Raw genomic sequence first — 17,153 nt, forward strand, 5'->3', positions numbered from 1 at the left:
CCCATGGACTCCCATAATGTCCACCAGGGCCTGCTGTTTGCATACGATAAGTTACCAGCTGCCAGTGTGCAGAGACGAGGTTTGCATCAAAACGTTGTGAATGTTATAAAGCGCAACTAGGTGCCGATACCCGCAAACAGGTTGTATCTGCGAAGCTCACCAAGAGCGACAAGCTTTATTGACCGCGAGAGAGGATTCCTGGCCGTTAGATGCCCTCACCATGTCGAAGGATAGAAAAGAATTTAGCAAACTGTTAAACACTGAGGTCTATAACCTCGACAAACTAAAACCCTCAAGTGTAACAACAAACTTAAGCCGCTTAACTTATCATCGACACAAAATTTAATTTAATTCATGTTTATGCTCACCAAAAGTTGTAAGCTTGGAGCAGAGCAAGGCTCCCAAAGATGAACTGCATGTGACTTCCATGAACGACGAGTTGATGGACGATTTCCGAAAGAAATAACGCAGGTAAATGGGCAGAAGGAACGTCCATGTCATTACATGGCGGTTGGTGTAAGAATAAACACAGAATCACACGCGAATCTGATGAGATGCGCTGAAAGCCCATCTTTCTTTTATACTTGTACATGTAATTGCGTAACAAGAGCGCAGCTATAATGGGCAACCCTGACCTGGGGATAATCGTGGCCCCTTTTTTTCAAACAAGCAAGACGGTAGGGACGAGGTTAAACCCGTATAACTCGTGGATACTGGTCGAATCAGTGTGAGTGACAGTAGCTTACATTTTAGAACAATAATATAATGTGATCTTTCTGTAAAAAGGGATGACTCACGAAGCATGTTTCACAAACAGATTTTAAAGAAACATATGATCAGATCAATTTAATTCTGTAGTTATAAAACAAGTAGCAAATTAAACCAGTATTTCTCAATGACATCAATCTCAATAAACGAACGGTTTTGATCTGTGATTAAGTCTATGGTACGGACGTAGCACGTTCTATATACAACTAACTCCAAGCCATGGACGTCGTTCGCAGAACGGAAACTTGGGGAAAAGTTAAACAAGAGACGGAATCATGAGGATGACAATCCCAAATTGTCTGGAAAAACCGCAATTGACCCCTTTCCACTGTTAACAGGTTTATCAGTTCATTGTTGATGAATGTCTTGCCCCGCTAGAAATCCCCCTTCCTTTGAAAAAAGTACTTTGCCCCCCCACCCCCGGAAGAGTCCTGGCGGCGCTCGTGATGCAAGCTTACGAGAACATGCCTTAAAGTTAGGGAAGCTAAAAATGCATCTTTGAAAATTATGTTATACAAATCGAACAAGGCAAATTTACGAGAACGATACAAAAATATATAAAAACGGTATGCTTATTCTTCCTTCAAATCTCACAGTGAGAAGAACATATTCCTGGCTCCAACTTACTAATCACCAAACTCTTCAAATACTCTCCACACGTTCAAATGCTACTGTTAGTAAGTCTAGACAAAGATTTTCTAATCATTAGAGTATTGATCCTTGGGTTGACAACGTTGTCAGAATCACAAGAACAATTTTTCAATTAACCTTTTTTTTTTACTATACAGCAATAACCCTATTTTTAATACGCTGAAAGTAATTCTTACAGTACTCAGTTTCATACATTAGCTTCTGGTGAAAAGGTGGACAGGATTAACTCTTCCAAATTAAACCAGAGATATATATTTTTAAAACTGCACTTGCAGATTTTTGCTAGAAAGCATAGGATTTGAAGGTCTATAGAAAACGAAAATCTACCCACAACTCTACAAAATACTAAACCTTTACTCAATAAATACGCGGGTATGGCAACACTGCACTTGGTCAAACAAGTAAAAATACGCTTTTTACGTCTTATTTCATTTACAATTACAAGTTATGTATTATAGTCCACTTGATCCACTTTTCTTTATTTTTAAGTGACGATCCATGTGTTCTGTGTATGATTATTGCAGATCAGGGGAAAATACAGCTTGAATGATGAAAGTATCCTAAAACGTAGACCCCTTTTGAACAAAAGTTACTGAAGTAAAACAGCATGTTTGCGTTCCATATTCCACATCATGTAAAGGGAACTCAGTGGAGGGTACCCAGACGTTGCCTATGAGAAAATAGTTTATTTCTCATCAATTAATACTTCCTCCTGCCAATTATCTTGCGTAGCTCCTTGGGCGTTGGGTGGATGTATCTTCTTTCGTTTGAGGAATCCACACTGCATAATTAAACAGTAAAACAGGAGAGAATGAATTGACAAGTACCCTCCTGTGAGCGAAAAGGGAACGTCGAAAAAAATCGTTCTGGATGTGGGCTCTTAGGAGCTCTTCCAAGTCTAAAACGTTTCACTTCTAAATTGAAGGTTGAAAATTACCTTCCACAATCCGAGAACGACAAGGAGCATTATGATACTACTAACGATCGCCACCACAATGTACACCCAAAATGGAATGATGGTAACTTCGGTCGGCCGACGTATAGGTGGCTCTGGAGTTTGACCAATCACTGGAGTCGTTGCCTAGATACATGTAAATCATCAACAAAAACGGGAACTATAGTTACAACTTGTGCGTTGGTAACAGTATGACAGATATGGGCACTACCAAAAGGGCGTTCATTGCAGATGTGATCCGTGTAAGTCGGTCGATGTGTACATGAAAGTTTTGATGAGTATACCTGAGTGACTTGTAACCGAGCTCAAACCTCGACCCAGCAATGAAGAGTCCTGCTATATGAAAGACTTGATCCTACATATTTCAGCTGACTCATCTGATTATAATATTTACTAATACGGGCGATTCACAATAGAGCGCCTCCAAGAGTTTTCCACGCGTTGGCCAATCACAACGAGCGAAATTAGTCGACCCAATGCGTGTTTCAAAAGGGTTGGCAAATTTCGCGAGTTGTGCAAACTCTTGGAGGCGCACTGTTGTGAATCGCCTGTATTGCGTCATCATAAAGGTTTTAGCCATTGGTCAAGCAAAGAATAAATATTTGTTTTGTGAAGTGTTCATTTACCTGTGCAGTAGCTGTTGGGAATGTATCCGGAAGAAGTGACTCTCTATACGGCATAGTCAACACACTTGCGTTAGCAGTGGATGATATAAAAACTTCAACGTAATCTTTCTGTATGCAAACCAACAAAATGCAGGCAATTTTGGTTATCCTCGGAAAAGTCAATTTCATGCATGGTTCTGGATTACGTCCGGGCGCATAATCACTAAAACTAAAAAATGAGAATTCTGAAAATCTCTTCATCGACAACAGAATCGTACTGAGGCCAGCTGGGCCTAGCGAAATGGGACAACGCCATCAGAGCAGAATAAAACGATTGGAATTTCTGGACACAACAACAAACGACACGTATTATATTTTTTAATTGAGAAACATACCCCTTTGAATGTTTTCTCATAAAGCCTTGATTTGATCCGTATGAGGGCGCTGTCTATATCCTCTCCACCGACGCTGGGGGCCGTTATATTACACGTGATTTGCACACAATGGAGTGATGGGCTTTTGCACTCTATGGGAACCCCAGTTCCAACCTGGGGAAGAGCTGACATGGAGCTGTTGTTAGCCTGCCGTCGTTTGCGCGATTTCTGATCAGAGTTCAAGAGACTAGACGAAGTGGAGTTATCCGTAATATCCTCGGCTTCCGTAAGCTGAGAAAAAAATGAGGAATTGAACAGCATTGAATTATTTATTTACCTTACAAAGAACATCTTAACATGAGATGAAAAACCGTATCTACTCCTATCTTTGTTTTCCTAAATATTTGTTTGGTTAAATAATTTATGTTAATCAAAGTGAATGTATATTCTGATTAATTGTTTAAGCAAATTATTACCATACCTCAAGATCTTCAGGGTTAACACCGCCTTGTACATGACAATCCTCTCCTGTTCCGAGTTTTGCACTGATCAGATACAGCAAGTATTCCCCATCAGAAGAAATCAACGGCCAGGAAATCTCAATTTTTGTGTGGCCAACCTCACTAGGACCTTTGTTGCGAAGCTTCGGTTAAAAAAATCGAAATACAGGAATCATTTAAAGAAATGTGAAGACCAAAGATTTTAAAAACCAAGTAATATTAGCCGAGACCAAAGAGCTTGTTCATCGACTGCTATCTACTATAAACTCTTCCATATCATTTTGAAGCTCTCCAATGAACTCGATAGAGTCTTTAACTCTGACCACCATGTCATTTTTTTCTGATTGATAATAGAATTGTTTTCTTTAAAAAAAATTTTGGTAATCGACACCCATATTTCACACCAGCAGGAGCGGAGGGACATATCCTACTTTATTTCGTATGATCTTAATTCGTGACCTCACCATGTATAGGTGCGTGACCTCTGCCCCCACGTCTTCCTCTTTTTGAGGGTCTGGTGGGTTATAACTGCCGTTGGAGCGCGTAAAGAGCACCTGCTCTGGTGTAGAAACGCTAAGGAAGTACAAGTCAGATATCATTAGGTGTATTCATATTATTGCTCACACAGTCTTTGCAATGCGCTCAACAGTACATAGGGAACTGTTGCTATGGAAGGTTTGTACGCTTCTTAAATAAAACCTTCAGATGCATATACACGCTTGTAGTGGTATACAATATTGAAATAATACCACAAACGTCTGAGTTTAACATTTCATTTCAATGTCTTGATTAATGTACAAAACATCTACGTAGATAAAATGTTAAGTTTAAGTAAATAATACCTTTTTTCAGAGAATCAAACTTACCCATAAAGGCCAAGCTGTGCGGTAGCATATACACCCACTGTCACGTTGGCATAATTGTCATTTGTAAGATTCATCGGTTCAAAGTTTAAACTGAAGAAAAAAATTAGTCGAGGTCAAAATTGCTAAAGTATCGAAGTTAGATCCAAGGGTATGTTCGAAGACTCCCTACATAGCCTCAGTACAGATAAGTGACATGCTGAACGCAGTTCTCGGATAGAACCCTATCATATCAAATAAAACCTTATCACAAAATGATTTCCCCAACTTTAATCAGAGTGGGTATACGGTTTGAATCCAATCTGGGCCATAACAATATATGCTTTTCATGAATCCATAAATAGTATCACTAAGCAATATCACATAAATTAGCTGTGTTACTATGGTTACTAAGACCCCGTCTCATCATACCTATCCACCTTCATACTTATGATTAATTCATCCTTCTCATCCGCTAAACGGTCGTTTCCGATGGTTATACCGAAATTAACCTGCAGTTAAAAAAGTTAAAGTTGTTCTCATAAAGACATAGGTGCTAGTGAAAGAATAAGAATAATTGATCTCTTAAATAGTGAACAAAATGCTGTATTACGCATTGTATTTGTAACTTTTTCAAGATTACTCATTCATTACGATAACTATTGAGAAAAAGTACTCGCCATGTATTCTTCTGGTAAAGGATTTCCAATGTCGCACGTTAAGACTCTGCTGTCTTCATCTAAGCTGCATGTCACTGACAGATCCTAGAAAAACCATGAGAAGGAGCTTTTGCTCGGTTTAATTCCTTGCATGAATCCTAACAGTCCCAAATCCTCCGATTTCAATGTGAGTTTTAATTCACTCCAGGGGATTAAGGTTAAAACCAGCAAGGTTCTATGTTTACTATTTTTGTCCCTCGTTAAATGTCACTGCATGGCCTATGTAGTTAGCAAGTACATAATAACTGTCCAATTACAAGTAACGCACGCTTCTGTAAAATCGACGAAATTGGAACTTATATTACCGAGGTTCCTTCTACTCGAATAAATGCCATTCCTTCGGGAATGTTGGCTTGAAAAGTGGCCTCGTAAGCGTCCTCTCCGTGGTTTGTAACCGTCACTTGAAGACTGAGTTCCCAGTCATCGCCTAGGGCAACACGCTGGATATTTCTGAACGAGTATGGATATAAAACCACACATATTATACATTTTACCAATTTTCGTTGCAATAGTCTTAGCTATTATAAACTCTGCCGACTGATAACAGGTATTTCTTTTTCTAACAGGAATTTAGGTGACAATCATGCAATGTTTACCAAGAACAATAAAGAATTTCCATAAAAAAGGTTATTATCAAAAGAAATCCAACTCTGCATGATGCTAAACGAAATACCAATGTTCTCCTAACTTACGAAGTTGCAGTCAACACAAGGTCTGGCGCACAGAGATAATTCTTGCATGTGTTTTTTATTAAAAGCTGAAAGATAGCAAACCAACAGAAATACATTATAAGATTTAACGTTTTTCCAAATCATCACATCTATGCAATTTTGGCAATTGCAAAACGGTAAAAGAGACAATTTTATTTTCCCTCTTTTTCGATACAAGGACTCACTGATCTTAAGAGGACAGGTTCAGGGGTTGAGTTCAGAATGGGTGGGACTGGAGTAGATGCCGTCGATGATCCCTGAGGAGGTGTGGTATCTGCTGGGTCAAGCTCGTAGCTGAGACGGACTCCAATTGGGAGATTTTTCTCAACAATCACAAGCTACGGGTTAAGGTAAAGTCACAAATTGATCAGAAAAGGCACCAAAATGTTTCAGAACTTTGCTAACCGATAGTTTTGGTTTGAAAATATAATTTTACACAAGAAAGTTTCGTCTTAAGCAGGATTACGAAATTGACTTACACACAAATGCAGCTAGTCAGGATTCATTTTTTTTTACATGAAATGACGGTTTCGGATTTGATTATCCAAAACGAATCTGGATGCATGGTTACCTTAACATAAACCAGGTCCTTCTGACACATCTCTGCGTCAGTTGTCAGCTTGACTCTGCGCGTCATCTCTGACAGTTCCAAGCTGGTATCGAGTACAAATGCTGCTCGTGAGGTCGTGGGTAACACAGCATCGAGCTGTAAATTGTATTTCACATCTTGAAATATAATTAGATAAAAATATACCAATCAACAGAGAGGCCAGGAACCGCTTACTGATGGATAAGAGTCTTGAAACTGGATCGGCTCTCACTAATTAATGTAATAATAAAACTCTTCTTAGACAAATATCAAAGCTTTGTGTGATGAGACTCTTCCCATTAGACATAGTAATTTACAATTTTCAGTTTAGTGACAAAATCAACGGAACAACACACCCAAATAATCCCGGGAATCGAGTTTATTTTTACATGCATTTCCATTTATTTGGCACTGATGAAATGAATATTGTGAACTGGTGCCTACCAACAGTTGCTGGAATATCCTGTCCTTTGGCTGTGAGACAAGTTGTGACGTTAAAACTGCAACAGAGCAAGACAGATTTTGTCTTCATTAAAAACGACATGAACACGACGAAGACAGCAATAAAACAAATGCGGAAATAGAGCGCGGATGCCCTAACAAAACAAGTAAACAACAGTCCAACAGCTACAATATTCAGATACTTCCTTGAGAAAGCTTGCTCTGAAATCTGGCCTTACCTTGACACTTCCTGTCCAGATGGCAACCGGTAATCTCTGACGTCAAGATTTATCTGCTCTGGTTCAAAGGTGAGGGATTTCTGAATCCGGACAATAGGCCTTGATCTGCATTTTCGATTTGAAGGGAGATAATAAATTTTCTTTATCAATCTTCAATCTACTTTAAAATTAAAAGGGGCTTAACGTTTTATCAAAGCAGTTTATTGAAAAGTGATATTTTGTATAAACGTTTCCTGTAGGTTTGTAATTTATTAAAATTAATGACGATATTTCCTCACCTCACGAGAACAGACGTTGATGACTTGTAAGCTCCAACAAGAATATCTGGGAAAGAAATTGAAATAAATGTGAAACGTTTAGCTGGCTGTCCGACAATATTTTTAGTGACAAAAACCCTAAGATGTTAGTCCTTTTTTTTGGGGGGGGGCTTTGTACTTTTCTTTTTTCCTCACCATTATAATTGTTGCCATCCATGTCAAGTCCACCTGATAACGCAGTTCCAAAAGACACGATATCTAGATCAAAATCCACTGGCCTTAACATCTGCATATACAAAACACATCAGACAAAAACAAAGAACAAGCAAAAATATTTCAGTTGATTACAACTTCATTTTCAGGTATTACTATTCTCAATTCGCGAGGTTTTGGAACAAAAGGTATGTAGGAGAATTTTAACCTTCATTTTGTACCTCGAAATCAAAACATCGTTCTACTTTGTATCGCTAATGCTTCTTCTATCTCAAGTTGAGTCTGCAATAAATTTGAAGTCTGATTAATTGACTGACCAGGGAATGCTCTGAACCTTCAATATGACTCCGAACTGGATAAGGTTAATTTTGTCTGTCAATGCCACCATTCATCAAAAAGTCTTTTTGTGTTGTTTTACAACGTTTTATATTAAAACGCCTAATTTTAGATAAACTGCTAAAACTTTTCATTTCGCTGATAACGACACCTGTGTTGCTGTCTGTTTGATTCCTCTTCTTCGTCCTTGAAAAATATACACAATACCAGAACCATCCTTGCCAGCAAATGGGGCACCCACGGCTACATCTATTGACGAAAGAACATGTCAAATGAAATCATCATTTGGTTGAAAACAAATTCTAGTATGGATATCAAGAAGCATGGTGAATCATGGACTCAGTTCGCTGGATAACTACATCCTCAGTTGTCATCATTATGAAATAAAAGATGATGTTTCTTGGTTAATGCTGATTTTACCATTAAATCCGTCTTTATTTACGTCTCCAATTGCTGCCACAGAAAATCCAAACTGCCCACCCGGATGCGTCCCAGTCATGACGTCTGTTTTCGTGAAATGTCCCTTGAAAAAAAGGAGAAAAACATCTCTCTAAAATCATATAATGTTGATGTAAGTGGGAAATTGTGCATTGTGATAAAACAACGCATGATATAATGAAGCACACGTGGAAGGATATTACCATATCATTTTACATTTACTGCTTTCATTTTTATCTTATTCATCTTTTCGTCTAAAACAACGAACAAGTAGCGAAAGAGGTCCTAAAAAATCCGAGATAGGATAGACATAACTTGAACTGTGTTTATATGCTTTAATCTGAGATACCCACCAATTGTAAAAACGCTCACGATTGGTCCAGGAATAAAATACTAAGAGTTCTCATAATTATTTTTGTCCTCTTGGTATTGCTTTATACAGGAATGGTCTTTCAATACGCAAGGTATTGCCTTATACCAATTGTCTTCCGATCTGCAACTTACATCAACAACCTGACAGTAGACATATACTCGGCCGACCTCCCACTTGTCGATCAAGTTGTCCGGGTCGACAAACATTGGAGCACCAATTATGAGATCATCAAGACTGTCAAATCAAAAGTTAAAGAAAAACTTCAAGTGATGGTAGTAGTGTCTCATGTAAAACGTTTGGTCAGTTTGCTTAATACATGTACAGGAATCTTATGCTCTATTGCCATTCAGAAACTGGAAATGAAGCCAGTTATAAAAACTTTACGTATCGTACTTGTATTCTATTTGAAATAAACAGAATAAAGATTGGAATTGGCATAAAATAAAAAGTTATAAGAGATTATGCGGCTATTTGTTGAAACTAAGGCCCATGGAAGAACTGCCTTGACAACACAAAAAAATCTTTAAACCCAGCCAAGGAGCTGAGCTGGTTTTCTGGAATGCGTTTTATCGGTGGGTACTAGTGGAGACAAACAGTAGGGCGTAGTTTGAAACCAACCCGTCTGCGTTAACGTCTGTAACAGCCAAGGAATGTCCAAAGTACGCCGACATCTGCTCTCCGTAAATTGTATCGACCAAGATGAAACTTCCATTCCAGATGGATACCTAAAGGAGGCACAAGATGCTGAATGATTAATTAAAAAGAAAAAAGGGAAACCCAAACTCGGATTGGTTGGATAAAATACTCAAAACTTGCATCGTGATACCACACTGGACAATGATTGAATGAATCTTCTCTCGTTTTTAAGCGACACCAACAGACTGACTTAATCTAAAAAGATCTTTTTCTTGTATACGATTCGAGTAGTACTCGTCACATGATGGAAGCGTGAATGCAATTACAAAACAAGACAACAGTTTTTTCCTCACAATAACCATCTTATTTTAAGGTTGGTACACTATCAGTAGTTGGTTTCCTTGGGTGACATATAAGAGCAGCGTTGGATCCAGGGGGACATGGGGGCTCATCCCCTTCCCCCTTTCACCAAGTAAATAAATAAAAAAGAAGAAAAATGGAAGGAGAAGGGAAAAAAGAGGTGTCATATTCTCTGACATTGCACCACAGAGTGCCTAGAATCCAAAATGGCTCCGGGACCCACGCCGTACGGCAATTTACCCTGCCCCTCTTTTAGTTAATGTTCCCCCCTCCCCCGCCCGTTGGAAAATCCGGGATCACGCCCCTCATTTGGAAAATCCTGGATCCGCCTTTTTAAAGGGGATAACACATCCAGTCACTCAAAACCAGACTGAATATTTATAAGGCTGAGGTTGAGTGTTAAAATTCTTTTCAACACAAATGCTGGTCCAGCAGAAACCTCTTTTACTCACCATTCCCAGGAACTCGGTAGAGCGAGGCTCACTAACTGCATACACGCCACCATTGCCGAAGCGCCCTCTAGCCACAGCGTATCCCTGATAATAGTTGTCATGTGCGTAGGATCGTTCTCGACTGTAGAGAGTTGCCGTTGGATCGTTGACGTTAACGGAAATGACTTGACCTTAAATGGAAAATACATCTTCCAGTCAGGGATGTGTACAAGGAACTGACGATCACTGTGATGAAATAAGTTAATATTTGGGAAAATATGCATGTGTCGACATGTTTTCATAATTTGGTAAAACCTGACAAAATATCTTAACTACGAACAACTTTTGAGAAAATCAAATTAAAACTATGTCGAATGATAATTTCAGTTTTAATTGGGCAATTTTTTGGGGGGTGGTTAGATATGGAGAGCCGAACACATCGTTGTTTCCTTGAATTCCATACCTTGCCAATAAAAGCTCCCAGGCGCACCAAGAAGTAATTCTGCATCCTAAGAAACAAAAGGTCACAGACAAACCCAAACAGCTTAACAACGCTTTCAAGTGATGGGCTACAAATATTTAAACAAAACACAAAATCTCAAGTGTGATTCTCACTTCAGGTTAATTGTGGTTTACTTTGTGTGATCTGCTATTTGTTACAGCTTTCATTCCCTTTTTTTAGGTAGCTGCACCCTTGCGCTCCGGTGTCTTTGCTCACTTTCATACATTTTTGAAAAGCCTTCGCGCGTTTCCAAAGAGCAAATGAGACATAAGCAACCAACCTGCGAAATGGATGCACTCAGTCCAGCCTGACAGTAACTGATGAAGTCGATGCCAAGGTCATCCCCTGTCCCCATGGCGGCAGGTAAAGGAGAGAGAAAAAAATCAATATCAACGTTAAGAACTCCGTCACCAACCCACATACAGCGGAGTGAATATGTATTTTTCAAGTTGAGATGCAATTAATATACACAGTGCTTTCATTAAACGATACCCCCATACTTTGACCCCCATTTAACTTGAAGCCAAATCACCTCGCTATGGGTCTCGAGTTAGACCAAGAGATGGCGCTATTTCCTTAGCAACGGAGGCTCCTTCGGTCGTAAATGAACTTTGCTAGTTCATGAACAACTAGAAAGCGCACGCGTGACGGCCACATCGCCACTAAAAAACTGAACACTTCCGACCAACGCGGCTCTTTTCAACCGATGAGGGGGTGCTTCTGCTCGAGGTGGATAGACAACATGTACATTACTCATCCCAACACCTGAAGTTGGCGAGCGAATATAAGACACTCATACAGAGTATGTCTGTCATCTGTCCCTGTCTCGATTTAGCCTACCTGGAATTTCACACGGAGTGATTTCTGTTATATCAAGGAAGTCATTTCTGGCAACAAAACATCCACCAGCCAGGTATCGCTGAGTGGTCGAAGAATTAAAATCATCCACTGTCCAAACTCTACGAGGAGCACAAGCCTGAAACCGAAAGTGACAAGAAAGGCATAACCAAAGTTAGTATATACTGTCGACAATAAAACGAATGGACAATACATAAAGCTAGTGCACGCCTGTTGTCGAAGAAAAAATGGGGAAAACAATTGAAAGCGCACCTATACTGTCGACATCAAAAAGAACTCCCATAAAGAAAGCTAGCAAATACCTGTCGTCGACAGTAGAAAGGCTTTACGGCACACTAAAGGACGTCTGTCGTCGACAGTAATATTGGTTATAGCACATTAAAGGACCTCTGTCGTCGACAGTAATATTGGTTATAGCACATTAAAGGACGTCTGTCGTCGACAGTAATATTGGTTATAGCACATTAAAGGACCTCTGTCGTCGACAGTAAAAAGAATGGCATCCATCAACAAAAGTATCATACACACTGAATGGAGTCACGTGCTGCCTTCTTTAATATACTAGCAAACTGAACAGTGCTATACAGGTATGTACGTACCACGACTGGTCCATCTGGTCCACTGCTGTGCAGAGTAGCACCGAAGAATTGATTGGATTTACTTCCAAACTGATCCCCAAAAACGTCCATTTCATGCCCTGGTAATGGATCCGAACAAAATGTAACTCTCCAACGCACAAACAGTACAGTTACTCCTGTGGCAAAGCTGAACACAGTTCGCAGTGACAAAATATGGTAATCTGATACATGCTAATGAAAACCACAATTACAAAAAGAATGCCGAAGAGTAAACAAATTTTATTAGCACTGTTTAGCCATAACTATTGCCTCAGTCCCAACTATCTGCTCCGAGCGAGAACAAAAAAGGGCGTGTTTTAAATAGTTCGTTGGTAACCATAAACTGTTTTTGAAAGCACAGTGCAGAGAGGACCAGTTATAAGGAAATTGCCAGAAAAACAGTAGGTCACCTGTAAACGACCATTTTCACTTTTATTTTTGGTAGTTTGCCCTTCAGCCTAATGACCTGACAACAGTTGACTAGGGTCATTTGCACCTCAAATTCACAGTACAAGTGCGAGTACATCACAAATCAACAAGTGGTCCTTGATCGAACTTGACCCCGTTGGTATGAACTCATCGCGTAGGCGCGTAAGTTAATACGCGTTTCGCGTTAGTCTGGATACGGACCCGATAATTCTGACTACTCTACGAATCAAGGGTCTGGCATCACCCAATGTCCACGTGACCAAGACCGGAGGAATTCCTCGAGTTTTCTGGAAATAGCACAAATATTCCGAAGCCGTCCCGTCCATATTTGGCATGTCCGGATGGTACCGTTGATGTTCGGTTATTCCCAGCGGGGTAGGTAGGCCAGCTATTGAACGTAAACTCCCGTATCCTAATGGCAGCTGTTGATCCTACAATACATTTGACTATTACACAATGAAATCAAACGTCGCCTTGGCCGATCGAAATGCCGGGCGGATTGCAGAATATAACTTTCTTCAACCAATGCAGGCTCTGTGCCTGAAACATGCTCCCAGTGGGGATACACTTGCAGTATTGCCCATTGGATATGGGAAAAGCCTCATTTTTGAGATGTTGCTACTGATGAAATCGAAAACACCCAGTCTCTTAACTTGTGACCCCTAACCCTTGCGTCATATCTGTGTATATCCGTGGGTGATGCCTGACCTAAGATTTTTTTATCGAGGGTCGTCAAGGAATCTTTGGGCAGGGAACCAGACTAGTTTCGCGTGGGGCACGCTGAATACGTGCAACGAATTTAATGCTGGAATGTAATGGTCCTCGCGTAAACGCCGAACGCGCGCAAGATCCCAGTTGGAAAACTTCCCACCCGGCTGTCTTTCTTTCGCCGGTGAGGGTGCACTTCAACTCGCGGCGGATACTTGGGCCGTAGTTGGAACCGGCTTAACTATAGTTGGGACCAGCCCAAGTATAGTTGGGACCGTGACCATTGTTGGGGCGTAACAGCACCATCGAGCACTTCTCATTTCTTCGCAACACGTTCATGATGTTTCCTTTTCCTTAGTTTAATCGCGTAATCCTATACCAACCAGAAGAATCAAAAGTGATTTGCTGACAGTCCTCTGCCATGACGGGGCATCGATACACAGCACCGCCTCGTTCTACGCCCGGCTGGTTAGTCTGTGCACGAGGTGCTCCCACCAACAACCTTAACACAAATCAAAGGACTATGTCAAGTTTAGGTCTGCATAAGATTCAGTTCATTCTCAGCTTTCGACACATGCAATGGACACTAGAGGGTAACCATAAATCAAATAGTTATGCAAATGACAAAAACAGGTTTAAAGTGTGTATGGCTTCCTAATTTTCCATTAATTTCTGAAGAACAGAAACACTGTAATACAATTTAATTCATAGTGTACTTAACTTACAAATATTTTTTTACAAGTAAGAAATACTTATTTCAATAATTACATTTATAAAAAAAAAATTCAATATGTGCCACTGCTGTGGCTGGCATTAGCAGTCGGAATTGTGTCGAATGAGTTTTGTAAAAGGGAACTTTCATTTAAAAAATGATCAAAACATTGAAGTGCATCCAATTCTTTGGTCGCAATATTTATATTTTTCTCCAGCAGAAAATGGCCTTCACCCAATTGTTAACATGCAACTTCAGTTTTTATCATTTTTCCAATTTTGCTATTTGGGATACAAACCACATGTTAAACATCAAGCAGGAAAATATTTTATCATCTATATTCATAGTTTATATTTTCCTCGAGCAGGAAATGGCCTTCACCCGACAGTTTCATTTTTATTTCACACGACTGTGTGTAAAAGCCCCACAATTCCTATACAATTATTACAGTATAGGAAAAGTTCGTTATCTTTCGAATGAGTCATGATTGTTAATAATTTGGCCATGATACCATGCAACATCAGTATTATTTTGCCAATTGTGCTATTGGGGATACAAACACATGTTAAACATCAAGTAGGAAGCGTTAATCTTTTAGAAAATGAAAGAAGAATCTCTTCTGGACATTATTTGTCAATTTCCCTTTGCCCTTTTTATTGACAAAACTGGTTTAAGGAACAGTTTCTGGGGTGCAAAAAGAGCAATCGCAAGCCAAATATGCTAACATTTCCCAAGTCTGTATGTATCGGTTTGATTACCAAACATTAGGCCTGTGGCACAGTTTACAAGCAATCAAGTGGTCAGATCTTCAATGTGACCTTGGTGTCGGTTGTGATAATCCTGTAACCCTGACAGCTCGGGCTATATGATCTTCCGATTTCAAAAGTATTTTTACAGGTACCCTAAAACGCACACCTTTCTTGTGTCTTCACTTACAATACTGTGTCCTTAGCTTCACTGAGGTTTCATAATGTGATCAGTTTTTAAGAAGCGTGTACTCAGGCTGTTTATGATTCAAGTTTGACAATAAACACAAAGTTACTTAAATACGTGTAATTGAGACATCAAAGCCACCGGTGGCGTGCAACGTAAAAACGACCTTAGATGTGTCTTCTTGATGTACTATCCTGTAATCATATACCTTAGCAATGGAAAGTGGAGAAAATTTAGCAAGGAAAGTCGTTTTTTTGTGAAAGGAGTTCCAGAGTCTGACATCAAAAGTAAAGCGGATGTGTGTGTCGATTGTTATTTCCGCTGGGTAGGTTTAGCTGCAGTGTGTCCGTTGCGATAACAGGAAATATTCGAGAAGTGTGTCTTTTTTTTCACCGGCCGCGGCAGGGTCCCAAGTGCATTATTCCCATATGCTTATCATTTTTTTCTTCCAACCTTTTGACTGGTTTCGATCAAGTATGAAAGCTTTAACGTGGAAAATAAACGATGTAGGCCTACATGAAATTTGAAAATCTCATTTACTTCGGCAATAACGAGACTATTAACAATGAGTCTCATGTTGAACATTAATCTTTTGGACGTTGGAACACTTTCCCACTTTTATATTTTAATTGAAGTGCCTTATGATTTAAAAGCGACTAGTTACTGTTCGTGACCCTACAGTATGCAAAGTCGTGTGTTGTACCTCTGGATATGATATAAAACGTGTTTTCAACGAAGCAACGCCAAAGAGGCCTTAATTTGATTTCAAATAATCATCACGAGTAATTAACCATGTGGATTGTCCATGGAGTCTCACGTGACATTGGGCCTTGAGATAAAACCTGCTTTTGCAAGTTTTTTCCCCCCAAAATAACCGTGATTAACAAACGCAGGCGTACAGGCAGTAACGATGATTCTTTCTGATAACTCACACGTTTGTAGATCCACTTTCTCGATGTAAAGCAACAGAATAGCCAAACAAGCTGTCGGCTGGCCCCGTCCGTGTGATTGGCATGGTAGTATCCATGTTGAACGCTTGACATTCACGTCCACAAACGAAGACTCCAACAGCGAACACGAAAAATAATCCCCGGAGATTTCGACGATACATTATGTCGAATGCGGGCTGCAATAGTTTAGTTCCAAAATGTAGTCACACTTCAATGTTTGACTCCCAATGATGACAGAAGAACTAATCGAAAGCAACAGCATCAGTATATTAAACAATGACAGCGAACAAATGAACTAGTTATACAAGTACATGTATTCGTGAACACAACACCAATAACAAAGCCTGATCCTGTGACCTCCTGAGTGCGCTGCCACCTTGGGTCGGAAGAAGTTCCTAGTCTACCCCGTGCTCAAACCGCATTCATACAAGTACGCCTGCGCTCCCGAGGCTGCAAACCGACGTGTGCAGTACGTAATTTATGTCTCAACCACGATGCACGCATGCAGGTTTCGTTGCACGGTATAAACTGAGCATGTTTATCCTCTTGTTAAAGTGCGACGCTCGTGGAGGAAATCAAATTGCGGTAAGCCATCGAGCTCGTTTTAAATTAGACTGACAGGCCTGAAAGGAAATACATATCCCGGCAAATGTGAACGCCCTGACTACATAGCTGTTAGTGTTGAACAGCCTTGGTAATCCATGCCGGAAACGAGGTGGATTGAGGGACAGTTTGGTTTGTGTCGTCACTTCCGGAGAATCAATGCAACACTGCGGTGCTCCACCTGTGGTCGGCTGAAGACTGTGACCGACTGATTGATCTCATCCTATCCACCGTGGGGAAACAGAGCCACCCCAGCTAGACGATCCCTTGAATTGTCCGAAGACAGTCAACAGTTCAACTGCCTTGGTTTAGGATGTTGTTGACCTCAACCCCGACAGTTTAATACTTATCAAAGCAAATATTCATATTAGTATCAGACAGTTTCACAGCACAGAGTTTACTTA

At 40.1% G+C, this 17,153-nt stretch overlaps 1 protein-coding gene across 1 annotated transcript; it reads right to left on the bottom strand.

Moving 5' to 3' along the window:
- Positions 1 to 818: 818 nt before the first annotated feature.
- Positions 819 to 16,982, bottom strand: LOC110976180 (integrin alpha-8-like). The gene is made up of 28 exons (XM_022229259.2): positions 16,129 to 16,982; positions 13,935 to 14,053; positions 12,397 to 12,494; positions 11,780 to 11,915; positions 11,220 to 11,284; positions 10,901 to 10,946; positions 10,459 to 10,628; positions 9,629 to 9,735; positions 9,142 to 9,244; positions 8,620 to 8,722; positions 8,351 to 8,448; positions 7,846 to 7,936; positions 7,672 to 7,717; positions 7,394 to 7,498; positions 7,158 to 7,213; positions 6,696 to 6,850; positions 6,310 to 6,462; positions 6,107 to 6,171; positions 5,720 to 5,864; positions 5,376 to 5,459; positions 5,128 to 5,207; positions 4,720 to 4,809; positions 4,318 to 4,426; positions 3,835 to 3,996; positions 3,375 to 3,644; positions 3,001 to 3,108; positions 2,357 to 2,500; positions 819 to 2,200 (listed from the first exon to the last, which is right to left on the bottom strand). The coding sequence occupies exons 1-28, from the start codon at positions 16,305 to 16,307 to the stop codon at positions 2,105 to 2,107; spliced, it is 3,183 nt and encodes a 1,060-aa protein (XP_022084951.2). The 5' UTR covers positions 16,308 to 16,982; the 3' UTR covers positions 819 to 2,104.
- Between the last annotated feature and the right edge of the window lie 171 nt (positions 16,983 to 17,153).

This window comes from Acanthaster planci, linkage group LG17 (genome assembly GCF_054643075.1).
Source record: "Acanthaster planci isolate LZ-2023a linkage group LG17, COTS_SCS, whole genome shotgun sequence".
NCBI classification, from domain to species: Eukaryota; Metazoa; Echinodermata; class Asteroidea; order Valvatida; family Acanthasteridae; genus Acanthaster; species Acanthaster planci.

Excerpts from the sequence above, each read along its gene's own strand:
- LOC110976180 (XM_022229259.2), bottom strand. The coding sequence starts at position 16,307 with ATGTATCGTCGAAATCTCCGGGGATTATTTTTCGTGTTCGCTGTTGGA. Across the intron at positions 9,245-9,628 it reads ACAGACGTTAACGCAGACGG|TCTTGATGATCTCATAATTG; the intron begins GTTGGTTTCAAA and ends TTGATTTGACAG. Across the intron at positions 8,449-8,619 it reads AAATAAAGACGGATTTAATG|ATGTAGCCGTGGGTGCCCCA; the intron begins GTAAAATCAGCA and ends TTTCGTCAATAG.